At 38.5% G+C, this 20,270-nt stretch overlaps 1 protein-coding gene across 2 annotated transcripts in view; it reads right to left on the reverse strand.

Annotated features, from left to right (window-relative positions):
- Positions 1 to 1,252: 1,252 nt before the first annotated feature.
- The window catches only part of Ccdc122 (coiled-coil domain containing 122), a 45,653-nt gene continuing 26,635 nt past the window's right edge, over positions 1,253 to 20,270 (reverse strand). For both annotated transcript variants that reach the window (XM_028754261.1, XM_028754262.1), the window contains 2 exons: positions 19,706 to 19,822; positions 1,253 to 2,122 (listed from right to left, as the gene is read on the reverse strand). In XM_028754261.1, coding sequence (XP_028610094.1) covers positions 1,925 to 2,122; positions 19,706 to 19,822 — 315 coding nt within the window. In that variant the 3' untranslated portion in view covers positions 1,253 to 1,924. The remainder of the gene's footprint in view (positions 2,123 to 19,705; positions 19,823 to 20,270) is intronic.

The raw sequence follows: 20,270 nt of genomic DNA on the forward strand, positions 1-20,270 counted from the left end.
CACATAACTTAACTATTATAAATTTAAATTAACTGCATGCATCATTATAAAAATATGCTGATCATTGTTTTCTCAAATATGATACCTCATCTCAAGTAGCTTTAATTTATTTGGTTTATATCTTTATTTTAAAATGAAGTTTCAAAAATATAACTGGAAGGTTCCAGTTTGACTAGATTTTAGCTCAGATCTTGAATTATAATTACCACGATTGTCTCCAAGAAGCCCTGACTTGATCTCCTACCCTGCTCCCTCCTTGCATAGTTTCCTAGCAGTTTTTGTTTATAGATAAGCAAAAATATAGGTGTGTTATGTGAAGTTATAAGACTAGATATAGCACCATCAGCAGTATGAATATGCCTGATGTTGATGCTAGCTTGAAATAAACTAGGTGGGCTGTGGCTTAGAAGAAAGAAAGCCAAGCACTCACGTACATATGTTCAGTGTTTTTCTGACTATGGACATAACACAATCAGCTGCATTAAGTTCCTGATGCTCTGGCTTCCCGGCCAGAATGAACTGTAACCTGGAACTATAACTAAAATTAGCATTTCATCCTCTAAGATGCTTTTGTCAGAATGTTTTACCAGGGCAAATAAGAGCCTCCAACAATCCCCACTAAAGCATACTCTGCAACCTCGGACGGTCTTGACTCTGGCTTCCTTAGCATCTCCTGCCTGTATCTGTTCTTTCACAGTGAATTTTCCTGAAATGATAACTCAAGCTGTTAGCAATCACAATTATAAACTCAAAAGGAGATGAGAAAACTATAACTTTTAAGTGCATATTATGCTAACAGACATCTAAACATGCAGCATCTGGTTCAACCTTGTCTCCAGCTGAGCACAGTGAGTGCTTGCACAGTGAGTGCTTGCACAGTGAGTGCTTGCACAGTGTGTGAGCTTAACCATTTCTATCTGTAGGAGTTCTTCTGAGTGATGGGACAAAGCTGCTGATGTCACAGGAGCAGTCATTTGAACTGTTAACTGTGGTAAGCCATGCTCACCTATGCTGACTGCTAACACCAGGCATAAGATCACTAGCATCGGGCTTTTATCAGCTACACACTTACTGAGTGGTAGGAAGGTGAGAAGATGAATTCAAAACATCTCCTCAATGTTGCTTCTTTGAAAGTCTTTAATCCTACAAGTGAATATTTTAAAACTGTATCTTTAGTAATTAATATTTTAGTTTTGATTCTCTGTAGTTATGTTCAGCAGAGCATGAAAGAGATCAATCTTATCCTCAGAGGTGTTTTTACATTCAATTTATTGCCATTGACAAAAAAATTGCCTTTCAATGTGGAAAAGTACCTCTTTGAAGAGCTTTATTGTATGCCTGTCTCATATGATGCTATAACTTTATTTTAGTCACAATATAGGAATAAAGAATTTATAGACTGAAGAGTAAACACAAATCTTATGTACTGTAACACTCTAATATACGTTATTTTAATAACAAGGAAAGTGATTGCTACCTTCTGGAGAAAAGAGGAAACAATAAAACAGTTGTTTCATTAAACAGATAATGGCATTATCATGAATATTAATATTCAAGGGCTACTTTGAAGACAGTTGTAAAAAAATTCTTGAACACACAACTATTCTTTATCTCAACAACTTAAGGCATTGAAAACTCAATTGTTTCTTCTAAATTTTTAATTTGTAAGGTAGTGAATTCAACATTGTTATAAACAGGCATTCAGGGGTGCACATTTGAAATATGCACATATACTCTTCTGCCAGCTTCCTGTAAACACTGCTGTTGTCTACCTTGTGCTATGCACTATAGACAGGAAGGCACTTTAACCAATAGATACCTGATTTGAAACAGAAAAAGAAGGAAGAGGAAGAGGAAAAAGAAAGTATCTGTCATTGAGACAGGTCTCTGATACTGTGCTGGCTGTTAAGAGTCCAGAAAATCGTCACAGTATTCTCTCCCACAGTGCTGCTGGCCTGTTCTGTATTTCACTGGCTTCCTTCTCTCCGATCCGCTTTTTTAACTCGGCTGCAGTTTTTTCCAGTTGTTGGATGTTCCATTGCCATTTCCTCCTATTTAACTGAATCTTGTTCACCTGACAATGCAAACGCTTAAGAATCGCATCATATCTCTTATGTTGTACCTGTCAGAAAACAGTGCACATAAACAGTGCTTGTGAGCATGAATCAACAGCCATAACAGACACTCTGACTCTAGAGAGAAGCACTCAATTAGAAACAATTCACTGTAAATAATCAACAGGAATTATGTAAACAGTCAACACATTACAAACGCTGAAAGTTTTCTGCATGAAATGACCATAATATCTCTCTCTCTCTCTCTCTCTCTCTCTGTGTGTGTGTGTGTGTGTGTGTGTGTGTGTGTGTGTGTGCATGTATGTGTGTAGAAACTGAAAATCAGAGTAATCTGAACACAGGTTCAAAGCTAACAAATAGCAATGTGTTGGGATTTGACCCTGAATTCAGCACGGGGATGGAATATCTTCTGCTTGTCAAGTTCGTTGTCCATTGTTAAGTGACTATGGCCTGAAGTTGCCTCTTTATTGGTTCCTATCTGATTAAATGCAGTCTTGGTACCTAAACCGTGAGCTTATCTTAAAAGTTCGCATAGCGCATTGGTAGCACAGCTGACTCTTGCCTAGCACAGTAGCCATGCTGCAGTAATTCACAGCTACGCTAAATGACAATAAAGGAAATAACACACACAAAAAATATTTCTTAACAATTTTCTGTCTTCTTTTGAGAACTCTGTGTTCACATCCATACCCTATTTTTAATTGGGTAATTTGGGGTTTTGACTTTTTTTTTGAGATCTTTGTATACTCTGATTAGCAATCATTTATTAGATATATAGTTGGCAAGGATTCTCTCCTACTCTCTGTGTGAGATTTTGAAGACCGGACCTGATTTTTGAAGATACCACACACTTCAGATACAAGGCTTGGAGAAAACAAACTGGAACTGACCTGGAAGCCTTCTCCCTGAGGCCTAGCTCTCATGGCGTCCAAACGTGCCAAGGGAGTAAAGAAAAAAAGTCTTACCCAATTGTAAAGTCTATGAACCACAACAGTGACCAGCATGGCAAGACATAAGCCACGATCCAAAAGTATTGCTTTTATCTCAGGGGTCATCAACAGCTACCTAAGTGTACTTAATGTCCACTCAGTGCTTGAAGAGAATTCAGGGAGTCACACCTGTCACTGTAAACCTAACCAACTACTTACAGCTGGTGAGGTCATGGACCCAAGAGGACAACTTACTGATGCTACTTTCCTAAGCCTGTGTAATTCCCAACTGTGTTCTGAATATATATCTGAATCTACAGGTAAGTATAGCTCTTATCCTCAAAAAAGCTTCGTTTTGCAGCAAAATGAATATTTCAGAAATATATAACTGATAATTGTGTAGAGAACAATATGAGATTCCTATCCCCAGCTGATACAACTAAATACAATGCGGACACCTAAAGCTCAGAGAACATAGTCAAAGAGGGAGAAGAAAGATTATAAAAGCCAAAGGAGCAGAATGTTTGCTACAAGATAGTGTTCTTTCTATATAACAGAGTCATATTCATGAATTCTTAACAATATGGTCCCCGAAATAAGAGCTACACCGTGAAAACACCAGCTGACAATCCAGTATTGATGGAGACATCTCATAAGGCCTCACTCTGAAATGAAGAGCTATAGACAATTAATGATACTAAGAGAGGGTGAATCGGCCTTCTCCAGGGACAAATCCTCCCATATGTTATCCAATCCCAAGCAGTCATCCCTAAACAAACATAATTAATAATTACAGAAGAGCTGGTCATGAAATTGAGAGGGAGTGAAGAGATCATGGGAGGGCTTAGAGTAAAGAGTATGGGGTGCAAAGGATGTAATTACAGTACTCGTGTATGAGGATTCTTAAAAATAATAATAGCATAAAACCCCCAAATAACAGAAAGTTAAAAACCAAACCAAAACAAAAATTTCTACATTAGAACTGACTATACAAAGAACACCTATCTCGTTCATTAAAGGCAGAGAAAGTGTTAGTGAAAGAAGTTCTGAGTGAATGTATCCTGTTGAGATAGGCATAGCCCTAATCATGGACCAGTTCTCCATATGGCCAGCCTGAAGAGGGGTGTCAAATAGTGTCTGACTGTTTATGAACAACTGACTAGAATGTTCAGACTAACAACTGCTACTTCCTCTTCCTGGATGTTTATAGCCAGAAACTGCTCATCCACAGAGACTCCCTAGCCCCTCCCCCTGTATCTAATAAACATATTGAGGTTCTGATTATGATGATAGTAGATACCCTCCATTGGAAGTAGCAGACTCCCTAACTTGATCCTGGCTTTACTGCACATGTGCTGATGTCCCTAGTCAGGATACCAGGATGCAAACCACACAGGTCACCACTCAAGAAACAGGGTATGGTAGTTAAACAATTCACATACAATCCATTATGTAAATCAGACAAGCTACTTTTCGCATGTTCACAGAACTATACAAACATGAGCACCATCTGTTTAGACCATTTTCATTATCCTCCCAAGAACACAAGTAACTATTAACAATTAATTCCATTCTCCTACCCGACTAGGCAACCACTAATCTAATTTTACTTGTATGCATTCACATATTCTCAACATTTCACATAACTAGAATCATACAAGAGGTCTTCTCTGTGGCTGGCTTTGATCACCTAGCATAATATATTTAAGGATCAGCTATGACGTAGACACTATCAGTACGTCACCTTTTTTACTGTCAAACCATATTCCACTATAGGATGAATCACAGTTTACTTTTCTAGTCCAACTGTTGATGAACATTTGAGTTGTTTTCCATTTTTAGTTACCATGACCATACTATTGTGAACATTCATCAATAGGTCTTGGTGTGCACATACATTTTCACCTTTCTTGGCCATAAACCTAAGTATAGAATTCATAGGTCATGTGGTAATTTCATGTTTAACCCTCTGAAGAACTATTTTCCAGAATGCCAGTAACAGTTTACATTCCCACTTGTAATACATGAGGGTTCTTATTTCTATACACCATCGAAATATTTATTACTACTTTCCATTTTTGTTAACAGTCATCCTTATGGATCTGAGGTGGTATCTCATACTCATACATTTATTGTTACATTTATTTAGTGGTGGTGGTGGTGTGTGTATGTATAAGTGTGTGTGTGTAAGAATGTGTAAATGTGTGTGTAAGTGTGTGTGTAAGTGCATATATGTATATATGTATATATGTATATATGTATATATGTATATATACATATGTATACACACACACTGGTGAGCACTGCAACAAGTCAGAATGTAGCAGCCTAAGTAAATTCAAAAAAGAATCAAGTTGTCAAATAATCAATTTGCCCAGTATGTGACAATGACTGGTTTGCTGTGTCTATGTCTTACTAGAAGAGAGCTTGCTGAAGAGAGCTTTGGGGAGCAAAGGTTCTCAAGACTGTCCCCAATGTTGTTCTTTGTTTTCTCAGCTTTACTACTAGGACCCAGATTGGGCCACATGCTCACTCTTTCCCTGTTTCTGTCTCTGTCTCAGCCCCTCGAGTAGCGCTCAGGGGCTCTTTCTTGTGCTTACAGACTGGAGCCTTTTGATAGTAAATCAATAGTGTAAACTATTTCATCTTCATAGAGGTCCTTAAAGAGTAAATGAACAAATCCTTTAAAGAAATCTATGAAAATGTAAACAAATAGTGACAGGAAATGAATAAAACAGTTCAAGAGTGAAAATAAAATCAATGAAGAAAACCCAAACTAAGCGAAATCTGGAAATTAAAAATTTATGTACTTGTACAAGCACCTCAGAAGCAAACCTCACAAAGTGAATAGAAAAGATGAAAGAGCGAGTCTCAGACATTGAAGATAACAATAGACAAAATGGATATTTTGGTTGAGGAAAATGTTAAATTTACAAATCTCCTAGCATAAAATATCCAGGAAATCTGGGGCATTATGAAAAGAACAAATCTAAAAATAATAGAAATAGAAGAAAGAGAAACCCAGGTCAATGGCCCGGGGGGGGGGGGAAACTTTAACAAAATCAAGAAAAAAATTTCCCCAACCTAAAGAAAAAATGTCTGTCAAAGTACAAAAAGCATATGAAACACCAGATAGATTGGCCCAAAAGACAATCTCCTCTGCACATAATAATCAAAATGCTAAATGTATAGAACAGAGAATATGTAAAGCTTCAAGGGGAAAAGACCAAATAACATATAAAGACAGACCTATGAGACTAACCCTGGATTTCTTAGTGGAGACTCTAAGAGCCTGTAAAGGTGTGCTGCAGACTCTTAAGAAACGACAGACATCATTCCAGGTTATTATGTCCAGCAAAATTTTTAATCACAATAGATGGAGAAAATAAGACATTCTATGATAAACAAAAATGTAAGCAGTATCTATCTATAAATCCAGCTTAAATAAAGTGCTATAAGGATAACTCCAACCAAAAGAGGTTAACTACACCCAAGAAAACCCAGAGTATAATAATCCCAGACCAGCAAATCAAAAGAAGGGAACACACACCACCACCACCACCACCACCACCACCACCACCACCACCACCACTACTACAAGTAACAACAAATAATAGAAACCAACAAACACTGCTCATTGATATCTCTCAACATCAACGGTCTCATTTCCCCAGTGAAACACATAGACTAGCAGAATGGAGGTGAAATAAGCTCCTTCTGTCTGTTACATCCAAGAAACACACTTTAACATCAAGGATAGACATCACTTAAGATATTCCAAACAATAGACTTAAAAGGCACACCTGTGTAGCCATTTTAACATCTGCCATAATAGACCTCAAACAAAAACTAATCAGAAGAGATAGGAAAGGAAACTACATGCTCATCAACTAAACAAAACAAAAACAAAAAACAAAACAAACGAACAAACAGAAAGCACCCACCAAGAGGATATTTCAATTCTTGACATATATGCACCAAACACAAGAGTACCAAAGTTCATAAAAGAACTATAACTACAACTTAAATCACATTCTGACCCTTACAATTCTGTTAGTGGGAGACTTCATTTCTCTACTCTTAACAATAGACAAGTAACCCAGAGAAAACTAAACAAGGGAATGCTGGAGTTAACTGATGTTACAAATCAAATGACCTACCACATATTGCCAGAATATTTCATCCAAACACAAAAGAATATACCTTTTCCTCAACACTTCATGGAACTTTTTCCAAAATTGACCACATACTCAGACACAAAGCAAGTCTCAAATGATACAAGAAAATTGAAACCCAAAAAACACAGGACAGCTAAAACACAATCTGGAATAAGAAAAGAACTGAAGGAAGTATCACTATCCCCAATTTCAAGATGTACTACAAAACTATAGTAATAAAGACATCCTGATATTGGCACAAAAACAGACAGTTTGATCATGTGAGTTGAAATGAAGACCAAAACATAAATCCACACACACATGGGCATCTGATTTTTTTAAATAAGAAGCCAGAAGCACACATTGGAAAAATAGGCAGCATTTTTGACAGACAATGCTGGTAAAACTGAATAGCTACATGTAGAAGAATCCAAATATATCCATTCTTATCATCTGACAAAACCCAACTCTAAATAGATCAAAGACCTCAACATAAAACCAGACACACTGAACCAGATAGAAGAGAAAGTGGGGAATAGTCTTGAACTTATTGGTATAGGAGACAACTTCCTGAACAGAAAACTGATAGTGCAGGTACTAAGATCAAGAATTAATAAATGGAACCTCACAAAGCTGAGAAGCTGCTCAGCAAAGGACAGTCATTAGGTCAAAGATACACCCTGTAAACTGGAAAAAGATTTTACACAGCTGATAGAGGGCTAATATCCAGGAGAAAGAACTCAAAAAGACTAGATACCAAAGCAAACAAACAAACAAAAAAAAACAATTAAAAATGGGGTATAAATCTAAACAGAGAATTCTCAAAAGAGAAAACTCAAGAAGCTGAGAAACCCTTAAAGAAATGTTCAAGATCTGTCATCGTCAGGGATATGCAAATCAAAATTATTTTGAGATTTCATCAAGCACCAGTCAAGGTGACTAAACAATAAAACAAGCAACAACTTATGCTGGGGAGGATGTGGAACAAGGTTAAGCCTCATCCATTGATGTTGGGAATGCAAAAAGCCACTATGGAAATCAGTGGGGCAGTTCCTCAGGAAGATGAGAATCAATCCACCTCCAGAGTCAGCTATGCCACTCTTGGGCATCTACCCAAAGGACACTTCCTCATGCTCAAACATTTGATGCTGCTCTATTCATAATGGCTAGAAATTGGAAACAACCTAAATGTCCCTCAACAGAAAAATAGACAAAGAAAATGTGGCCTATTTACATAATGAAGTATTATTCTGCTATTTAAAAAAAAATGGCATCATGAAATTGCAAAAAAATAAAAAGAACTAGAAAAAATATTCCTGAGTGAAGTATCCCAGACCCAGAAAGACTAATATGGCGGGTATGTGCTTATATGTGGATATTAGCTATTAAGTCAGTGATAACCAAGCTACAATCTGTAGGATCACAAAGCTTAGGTGTAGAGTAAGGGACGACATGGGTATACAGATCTCATTAGGAAAGGATAAAAGAATAGTTATGGAAGGGTGAGGGCTGAATGGGAGGGTCAATGAGAAGGGAAGGGAAGGGAAGAGGTGGATGAAGGAGAGAATACAGGAAGAGTATTGCTCAGCTTGCTCAGCTTACTCAGCTAAAATTAAGGGACATTAAATTAAGGGACATGGAACCTAATATACTTCCTGGAAAAAAATATGAATGCATCTACATGAAATTAACAAATAATGGGAATGACAGAATCTTGGTGGTGCTATAACAGTCCTTTTATAAAATATTATTAATATAGATTTATATTTCTTTAAATAGGGTCTTCATGACTCTCTGAGTGTGGAAGGAGCAACTGTTGGCGCTTCTGCCCTGATTTTACAAGAAATCTGAAAAATTTGCTTTAAAAACAAAAGAGGGGGAATGGTACCCCCCCCAGAAGGAGTCCCCCTGAAATACTCTCCATCATGCCTTGTTCACTTTTAACTCTCTAAAACTGAAAGCTCATGGCAAATCTGCTGCTGACTGCCTCTGGCACCACTGAGACCAACAAAAACTTTGCCACAGATATGGGGAAGGACCCTCTTACCCTTAAAGGGAATGGCCCAGACCCAGTTCCTTTACGGGGATGAGGATTAATATGCCTGTTTGATACCACAGAAGACACAGCTAACGGGCTACTAAAAAGATTAATGAAATAAATAGATACCCCCACAAAGCCAGGCCCAACCATAAATAAGATGAATAACAATTTACATCCAGGGAAGAGAAATCTCCCTGAGACTTCCCTTCTTTTTCCTTTCCAGGTAAAAATGAATCACCCGTGATGTCTGCTGTTACAAGTTCTAATCCAGATGCTGGCCTCCGAACTTATACTACTCAGACCTTTGAAGGGCCTCTGACAAGAACATCAAACAGCTAGAGATTGACATCACTAATCTGAAGAAATCCCTCGTTTCACTGTCTGAAGAGACCTCCTAAAATCGCAGAGATCCTTATTGGACTTGATCACTTGATCACCGAATAATTTCAGGGCAGTAACTTAACCAGGAAACCTGGAGGCAAGAACTAAAGCAAAGACCATGGAAAAATGCTGCTTAGTAGCTTGTTTAGTTACCCTAACAGCACAAGCCCAACTGTCTAGGGATGGGGCCATCCATCCTTTATCAGTTAGCAATTAAGAAATTCTCCCATAGATATGTGCATAGGCCAATCTGATGGAAGATATTCTTCAATTGAGGATCCTTCTTCCCAGGTGTCTATAGCTTATGTCAAGATGATAAAAACTAACCAACACAACATTCTTTTGTAAATACTGTATCTACTATGTATGCTCTCATTAGTTATTTAACAATATATTTTCAAAATATAGTTACCGAATATGATTAAATTCATGTTCCTAGGTGCAGAAAATGGTTACTACATTTTATCAGAGTTGCAAACTAGCCCAGTTGTGAAATTATCCTTCAGTTATGAAGTTATAAAATGGATTATACAATCTTTAGCAGTTACAGCTAGCTATCACAGTAAATGGAAAAGGAACCCATATCACCGCTAGAAAAGGAACCCATTGTCAGAAGTATCATAGTGAAAAATAGAGCACAAAGAATAGGCTAATGACAATGCATGTTGCTTTCTGTTGCTAAGATAAAACACTGACCAAAAGAAACTGGAAAGGAAAGGCTTTCTTTGGTTCACCTGTCCAGTCACAAGCCCATCAGGTAGAGGGGTCAGAGCAGGAGCTCAAGGCTGGAATTGAAGCAGGCTATGGAGGAATTCATTTCTTCAACTGAGGGTCCTGCTGCTTACTGGCTTGCTCCTCATGACTTTTTCAGCATGTGTTCCTATACCTCCCAGAAGCAAGGATGGCACTGCTCACAATGAGCTAGACCTTCCCACATCAATCAATGATCAAGAAAATGCCCCCACACACTTTCCTACAGGTCAAGAACACTGAGATGTATGTGATTGACTTGATTTTCATGCCTGTACCAATCTTGTGATAATGTGGCTTCCAGCAAGGTGTTATCCATAAAGGAGAAGCAGTATAATGAATGACTCACATAAATTACTCGTCTCCTTAAATTTGCTTTTTTTTTTAAATAATATGGGATATCTGACTCTAAGATGCTAACAGTGTTAAATTTCTAAGTTAGCAGGCTGAAAAGGAGTTTTGGCCTAAGGGTGACTTCATGAAGGAAAGGTCATCTGGTGAGCTTCTTAAAGCCCCTCCAGGTGGCATTATGACTGATAGCTGTCCTAGTATTGAGACTTGAATACCATTAAGTAACCAGTGTGATGATTCTATAGAGCATAAAACTTGTTTACTTATAAGAAATGTGTGGCTGCTCTTCTTATTCAGTTACTATTGCTGGCAAAAAATATACACAAAAGAACTAGGTGTGGAACCCAAGCCACACTAAAAAGTAGGGAAGACCTCACATCATCACACTTTGATCTCATCTCTTATGACTTTTGTCTTTGTGCCTCCACTCCAGATTCACTATACGTCTGTCCCCAGAGCCCAAGCAGAGTCACAGTTTAAGACCTTCGCACTTGGTTGTGCTTTACTCTGGACAGCTTTCCCAGATGTTTGCATGACTAGTCCTTTGTGTGTATCATGGTTTTGCCAGAGCTTCTCCACAGAGACTATCTTAGAGAATTCTCATTTGCCATGAGAGCCAGTGTTTCCCTCTTCACTCCCTATACTGTATATATTAGCTCTGCACCTGCTCTACTCCACTCTGTCCTTAACCCTATTCTTAAAAAAAAAAAAGTTGGTTTGTTTATTGTCTATTTATTGTTAGCACGCACTTCAAAGGCTTCATCCAGCAGTTGTTTGGAACAGATACAGAGACCCACGGTCAAACATTAAAGCTCAGGGAGTCTCATAGAAGAGTCTGGGGAAGGACTGAAGAAACTGGGGAGCCTCAAGGACACCACAAGAAGACCAACAGGGCCAGCTAACCTGGGCCCATGGGTGCTCAGTGAGACCAAAGAACACACATGGACTGTACCAAGGCCCCTTATACATATGCAGCAGATGTACAGCTAGGTCTTCATATGGGTCCCCTAACAATTAGAGGGGAGGGCAGTCTCTGACTGACTTCCTACCTTTTGATCCCCTTCCCCTAGCTCTCACACAAAGGAAACCCAAAGCTGCCTTTCCAAAGCTGCCTTTCCTGCATCCTTTTTTTTTTTTTTTTTTTTGCTTGGGAGAGGAGGGTATGATGATACCTCTTACTTTATTTATCAGTACTCCTGTTCTTTGCCTAGCTGTAGGAGACCTGTGTTTCCTCATTTTGCTTCAGAAACAGTGGTGATAGAGTACTGGTTGGGGAAAATGTAGTTTACAGACTTTTCTAAAGCAAGATGTATTAGCGCTTAAGTAGTAAAATGAAAAGGATGGGAAAAGAGCAAAAACGGTAAGGCGTGAAGGAGAAGGCAGGAAGATGGGTAGAAGGTAGGAGAGTCAGTGAGACTCAGTGGAGAAACGCAGATGAGTAGGCGGGGAAAAGAGAGAGAATTAGCAAGATACACATTCTGATGAGACAAAAGCAAAACCACAGTGGCTTGACAATGTACAAAACTATGCAAATAACTATAAGATCCACAATTGGAAAAGAGAAACTAAACTACTGACTCGTGAGAGAGAAAATACAAAAACACAACAAACAACAAAAACACCGTAAAACCAAAACTTATAAACTTAGATACAAAAAAACCAAAAACAAAGAAAGTGACAATAATTTTCAATAGAAGACATTGGTCCCATTTTTTCACTCAGTGAACTATGAAATTCCTCCCTTTCCTAGTATTGTCATTCATATCACTTTTCACAGGAGATGGGGTCAACTGTTCCAATGAAGCCTGGGTGGCCTTTCAGCTAGGCACTTCTGTAAACGTACATCTCCTGGCTTTGGACCGCCTAAGGCAGGGGCAGGCAGGGTGACTACAGGTCTGGTATCCATGACCCGCTAGGGGCTGGGGTGCCACTGCTCATTTGTGGTGGTCATGTCAGGCTCTTTCTGGGAGCAGTGGTAGGGAAAGGATAGTCTTTTACAGGAGAAACGCACTGTGTGGCAGCTTCTGTGGACTGCCTGCCAGCATGTACACACTTTCTAGGTTGGTTCAGAGAGAATCAGGGCACACAGGGAGTATCCCAAACTGTGGCTCCTGCTGCCACTGCAGAGATGCAGAGTGTCAGTACTCACTCACTCCACTGTCCTTGGGTGTTTAAGGACGAGTGGTGGGCATGGCAGGAGATGCTAGTCTGAGCAGGATAGTGGTCCAGGTATGTCTGTTTCACTTATTACAACCATCCACTTGTTCAGAAGTAGTTTAATTATGCCCTGATACCTAGAAGCCCTTCAATCAACTTCTCAGCAATTCAAGAAAGGTACTCCTTTATTCATCTGCCTACTTTCCACTTCAAGTCATTTGTAGGATCATTTCCTTTCTGCATTAAAAATGTTATTTATCACTTCTTATACAAATCAAAATGACCCTGAGTTTCCATCTTATACCCATCAAAAGGGCTAATATAAAAGAAAAAATAAACTCAAGAGACAGGACATGTTGTTGAGAATATAGAGCAAGGGGGAACACTCCTCCATTGCTGGTGGAAGTGCAAACTTATACCACTCTGGAAATCAATTTCTCAGTTTCTCAGAAAATTGGAAATAGTTCTACCTCAAGACTCAGCTATACCACTTCTGGGCATATACCTAAAAGATACTCCACCATACCACAAGGATATGTGCTCCACTGTGTACAAAGCAGCTTTATTCATAATAGCCAGAAACTGGAAACAACCCAGATGTTCCTCAACTGAAGAATAGATAAAAAAAAAAATGTAGTTCATTTACACAATGGAGTATTACTCAGCTATTAAAATCAAGGACACCATGGATTTTTCAGGCAAATGGAAAATATCAAATATCATCCAGAATAAGATAACCCAGACCCAAAAGGACATACATAGTATGTACTTACTTCTAAGTGGATATTAGCCCAAATGTACAGAATATCCATGTACACTCCACAGACCCAAAGAAGCTAAACAAGAAGGATGACCCAAGCAAGGATGATTGAATCACACTTAGAAGGGAGAATAAAACAGTCATAGGAGGTAGATGGAGAGAGGGGATGGAAAGGGGGATGGGGTGTGTTCAGGATCAAGTGTGAGGAGAGATAGGAGAGAGGGCCAAGGGCCAGGAGAATGAATGGAAGTTGGTGGCTGGCTGGAATAAGAGTGTGTGTGTGGCAGGGGGCAGCTCATCTTTAGGACATGCCAGAGACATGGGATGGGAGAGGCTCCCAGGAGACTATAAAGTGACTTTAGCTGAGACTCCTAGCAGTGGAGATATGGAACCAGAAGTGGCCAGCTCCTTTAGCCAGGCAGGATGCCCAGTGGAGGGAAAAGGACACCAACCCACCCACAAAACTTTTGGCCCAAAATTTGTCCTGTCTACAAGAAATGCAGAGACAAAGATGGATCAGAGACTAAAGGAATGGCCAACTAATAACTGGCCCAACTTATAGCAAGCCCCAATCCCTGTTGCTATGAATGGTATGCTGCTATGTTTGTAGACAGGAGCCTATCATAACTGTCCTCTGAGAGGCTCCACCTAGCAGCTGACTGAAACAGATGGAGAGACCCATAGCCAAACACTGGAGGGAGCTCACAGAATCTTACAGAAGAGTTGGAAGAAGGATTGAGGGACCCAGAGAAGATAGGAACTTCTTCACAGGAAGAACAAACAGAGTCAACTAACCTGGACCCTTGGGGCTCTCAGAGACTGAACCACCAACCAAAGAGCTTACACAGGCTGGACATAGGCACCCTCTACAAATATGTACCAGACATACAGTTTAGCCTCCATGTGGGTCCCAAACGACTGGAGCAGGAGCCTGTCTGTGAGTCCCATTCCTCTAACTCGACTGCCTTGCCTGGCTTCAGTAGGAGAGGATGCATCTATCCCTGCAGAGATATTCCAGGGTCAGGTAATACTCAGCAGGGGCTCCACCCTCTCAGAGAAGAAGGGAAAGGGGATTTTGGGGGGAGAGACTGTGTAAGGAGGGGACTGGGAAGAGAGGGCCAGCAATAGAGATGTAAAATAAATAAATTGACAACTAGGGAAAAAAGAATGTTATTTAGCGTTTCTTAGTGAAAATATACTAGAAACAAGGTTTACCAGCTTTTGCTTATTTAAAAATTTCATTATTTCACCTTTACTTAAGAAAAAGCATTTCATAAAACATAAAATTCTTAATCAATAGGTTTTTTTTCATTTTAATACTTCAATATGCTTTCTGTTGTTCACTAGCCATCAACGGTTTTGACTTTAAAAATCAATTATCATCATTTTGTGTTAATGATTTTATGCCTGCTGTAAATTCTATTCTTTGTATTTAGTTTTAATAATTTTAATGACCTCAGATACTTTTTACTCTATCTTGCTTAGAATTTACTGAGTTTCTTAAATCTTCAAGATATACTTTATTCATATCTAGATTCTTGGCCAAAATTTCTTCAAATTTTTTTTTTTTTTTTAGTTTTAATCTTTCCCTCTTTTCATTTCTGAATCGAAAAGTATACAGATGTCAAGCTGTTTAATCTGGTCCCAAGGTCTCTGGGCTGTTTCAATTTCTTTATTTTTTTCACTCCTCTTTCTCTTGGTGCTTTGATCAGTGACTTGTGTTCTAGATTGGAGAAAAATCTGTGTTCTGTTGTGTCTAATGTGCTATTAATTCCACTCTATATTTTTCATCTCAATAATGTCTCTGTCCATTCTGAGTTCTGCATGGTTCTGTTACTTGGTAGGTCTCCGCTTCACTCATCACATCCATCACGACACTGACTGTCTCCCTGTAGAAAGCTTAACAGCAGTTCTCACTCTCTAGCAGCTTCCGAGACAAGCAGAGCTGGATTTTCAGCACTTACATATCCCTCTAGCTACAAGACCCCTGTTTCTCTTTCTTCAGGTCCACTACCGTTTTATTATTAGCAAATAGGAGTCATATGTTGCAAACTCTGAATTTTATTTTTTTTTTCTGAAAGTATTGAGTTCTGTTCTAAATTCAATTAAACTCTTGGTGACCATCTGAATTTGTAAGACTTTAATACTTAGTAGAGTATCTATTTCTGTTTTGTCCTGAGGTTTAGGTTTTTAGATCAGCTTTTGTCTCAGTTATCATTATGGACCATATACTTTGAATATAAAGTGTCCTCACAAGCTCACGTGTTTGAATATTTGTTTCCCTGCTCATGACATTGATTTGAGAAACTGGTAGAACATTTTGAGCATGGACACTACCTGGTTGGTGCAGAGTAGTAATGGTAGCCTTAGAGAGTTTCAGCCTGCTCACTCCTCCAGCAGGAGCTCTCTGTATCCAGTCTGCAGGCAAGATGTGAGGAGTGCCAACTGCACGTTCCTAACGCTATGAACTCTGCTGTGTCTTCCCTGTCATGAAGGATGTATTAGTCAGGGTTCTCTTGAGTCGCAGAACTTATGGAATGTTTCTCTATATTAAGGGAATTTATTGTAATAACTTACAGTCTGTAGTCCAACTAACCCAACAGTGGGCAGCTCTGAATGGGAAGTCCAAGAATCTAGAAGTTGCTCAGTCCCACAAGGCTAATTGTTTCACCTGGTCATCTATATAAGCTGGAATCTGAAGAAGTAAGTTCCAACAGATGTACTGGCAAGTAAGTAAGTGCAAACAAGTGAAGAAGAGGGAATCTTCCTTCTTCCAATGTCCTTGTGTAGGTCTCCAGCAGAAGGTGTGGCCCAGATTAAAGGAATGTACTACCAAACCTGAATCTGGAACTTGCTTTGTCCTACGCTGACCTTGAACTCAGAGATCTGCCTGCATCAGTTTCCTGGGATTAAAGGCATGTACTACCTTGCCTGGGCCTAAACTTTTCGTGGCCACTATGCCTCAAGATCTCCATGTCAAGACCTCGGTCAGAAGCCTGTGTGTTCCAGCCTCAAGATCTGGATCACTGGTGTGCCCTCCATTTCTGGACTGTAGTTCATTCCCAGATGTAGTCAAGCTGACAACTAAGAATAGCCATCACAAAGGACCATACCCTCTGAACTGGGAGGCAAAATAAACCCTTCCTCCTTTAAGTTGCTTCCATCATATATACAGTTGTCTTTCCTACTAGGGCTCTACAATAGCAGAAAACTTCTCTTAAAAGCAGATGGTGAAATCTCAGCTCATCAGCATTTTAACTGTGTTTCCAATTGAGAACCTTGGAGTTTCATTCACATATGCAGTTCAAATTACAGTTTGTAAGGAACTAATATGCAAATCTGAGGTTCCTTGTAAGACCAAATTTAGTACTGACCCAAATAACATCATGAGGAAGTAAGTTTATAAAACAATGTAAAATTATTTCAAATGTAGGACATTTTTGTTCATAATTATTAAGAGAAAATATATTACTAAAAACCTTAATATTACTTAATTATTAAGAGAAAGTAACAGAGCCTAGATCTTATAATTCTCTAGTACTAATTCCTGGTGCAAAAGGATTTTGTAGTATGGTGTTTACTCCAACAGTTCTTTTAATAATGAAGCCGGTTAAATGTTCATTAGTTGTAGTAGAGTGATAGAAGCTAAGGTGTAGCAGCAATTTTGTTGGCAGCTTTGTAACAATTAAAATATATATCCTATATAGTTTTTTGAAAATACTAGGAATCAAAAAATAATCCAATAGTAATAATAATAAAAAATTAATAGTCAACATTCGTACTTTCTATTGATTAATAATTTTTTACCACATTATCTTCCCAGAGGCATTAGATTCCCCAGAGCTGAAAGCAACAAACAGTTGAGAAATGATGCGATGCGGATGCTGGGAACCACACTCAGGTCCTCCATGAAAGCAGTAAGAGCTCTTAACCCCTGAGCCATCCATCCAGTCCTACTTGGACAGCTCTCTTATTGCCAACAAGTAAATATATGACCAATAAATGTTTTTAAACATGTTCAGTGTCTTTAGCCATCATGGAAATGCAAATTAAAACTACTCTGAGATTCCATCTTATCCCAATCAAAGAGACGAAACAACAGGAAACGCTAGAGAGGCTATGGCAAAGAGGAGCCTTATTCACTGCTGGCAGGAATACTGCTTAGTATAGCCACTACAGGAAACAGAGTGGATGCTTCTCAAAGTATTAAAAACAGAACTTCTGTATGACCAAGCGTATCCTCCCTGGCCATACACACAAGGGCTCGTCCTATTGCAGAGATTTGTATGGCTATGTTTATCACTACTCTTTATCATAGTGATGAAGAAACAGATGTCTAAGAACATATGAATGGATAGTGTAATGTGGTATATATATACACAATGAAATTTTATTAAGTTAAAAAAGAAAAGTGAAATTATGACATTTATGGACAAATATGTAGAACTGGAAAACATTATTGTAAGTGATATAATCCAAGCTCCAATTGACAAATAGCAGACTTTTTCTCCCATATATATATCCTAGCCTCTAACTACTAATTGTGTGTCTCAAGGTGAGGACAAATATAAAAACCAGGAAATTAGAGAAGGGCCATGAGCCTGGAGAAAAGAGCCTTTAATGGAGGCATGGGGAGACAAGAGAACAAAGTAAAAGAGGATTTCTGGGGTGAAAGTGCACAGTGGGGAAAGGGGTGGGCGACAAGGGAGGAAGAGGAAAGGATGGCCAACCAAGATGAAATGTTATCGCATTGGATATGAATGCAAATCATACTGGAAACCTAAACTGTAAGGTAATTCAAAATAAAATATTGTTTAAAAAGAAAATACAAAAAAAATTTGTTGAAGTGAATGCTCATTTATTGTTTGCTGATTTTTGGTTGTTGTTTAGATATACATACTTAAATAATTAAGTAGGTTCATGTCACTACTCATGGGTTTCCATTTGTCTGACATGTCCTTGTCTTTTTCTCCTCATTTATGTCTTACAAATATTTCTAAGAGCTGGTCTTGTCTTCTCTATTGCTACGAAAGTAAAAATACTTAACCAAAGTGTTTATGAAGATACTTTTGTCTTTTAAAATGTTTAACAGAGTTAAAACCGTTCTTGTATTTCTTGAATGCTCTAAGAGAGTACGCACAGGTAGTATGAGATGGGACTCCACCTAGCACTCTCCACACAGTCAGCCAATGTTGTGTTTATTTGTGTGTGGAGGGGGTGGGCATGGTGCAGTGTGGTGCAGTGTGGTGCACCGTGATGTGTATGTGTGGGTGAGTGCATGCACAATGGCACATGTGATATTTATATCAGAGGTCAGAGGATCACCTGCATTAAGGTTGTTAGGCTTGGCACCAAGCACCCTCAGCTGCTGAGCCATCTCACTGGGAGTTCAGCTTATTTCACTTCTGCCATTCATGCATGCTTTCATTGCTGCTTTATTTTGGTTTGGAGACAGAGTCTCACACTACAGCCTGGACTGGCTTCTAACTTGTGGCAATCCTTCTGCCTTAGTATCCTAAATGCTGGGATGATCAGCAAGAACCCAACCTCATTTTCATTTTATCTATAGTTATTTTTAAACTTGACTCTTGAAAGTTGCAAATATCAAATCAAGAAGAGTTAAACAGAGATTTTTTTACTGCACTTTAGTCTATTTTCAAGATTCCAATGTCTAGAATGGTCATCCTTTTAAACCATCTAAGCCTCTGCTCTCTACCATTAATTACGTACCAAGTGGTAGGCAGAATGAGACCTGAAAGAATTCCAGGGAATTGTAAGCCAGACAACTTTTTTTGACCAGGTATTGCTTTACAGATTGGCTTCAAACTATTCTTCCAAGTGCTAGGATTATAGGCATGTTTCATGCCTGGTATAGATAGACCAGACTTAATGTGAACACTTGCCTTGTTTGAATATGTTCACATGTTTTAATGGTGTGTTATCTCTTGTTATATTTTAATGGCTTATATTTAAGTTCTTATATTAAGTTCTTTCTTGTTCCCTAGCTGTTTTGAAAATCAAGAGTAAACTGTAGAAATACAAATATAGCATAAGTTTAAGACATGGTCTCATAAAATATTTAAATATGGATAACTAAGACTCACCTCTATTTCTTTTCTTAATTTTTCATGTGTCTTTTTCTCTTCTTCAAGGAAAGATGTTTTCTCAATGATTGACTCTTTTATTGTCATAATTTTATTCTTTAGCTTTGAAATGTCTTCCTGGATATTTGTAAAATTTAAAAAATACAAGTCAAAATGAATCCAAGACTTTTTCAGTACTTTCCTAATTTATATAAACTAGCAAAAATCAAAATCTAAATTTGGAAAATAGGACTAGAACATGTTTTTTATAGTTATACAAGATAAAGAACCACTATTTGCACAAAGCAAACCTGGACTTCAAACACAAACTGAAAACAAAATCAAACACAAAGGAGACCAGCAGTTGGCTAATGTCCCCTGACGGTAGTGCAAGGGACACTTCTTAATCCTCGAGCAAGGAGTGGAAGGTATTTTAAGTTGCTTTCCCTGTGGTCCTCAAGGAATAGTGAGAGGAATACAAAGATATCCAACATTCAATTATGAATTCAGCTTGTGTGCATTAATCACATGAACTGATTTGGTCAGCATTCTTTAGAATAGAAGCTAAAGGCTGAACCTTTTAGAT

Source organism: Grammomys surdaster, unplaced genomic scaffold, assembly GCF_004785775.1.
Source record: "Grammomys surdaster isolate TR1022 unplaced genomic scaffold, NIH_TR_1.0 125985, whole genome shotgun sequence".
Taxonomy (NCBI): domain Eukaryota; kingdom Metazoa; phylum Chordata; class Mammalia; order Rodentia; family Muridae; genus Grammomys; species Grammomys surdaster.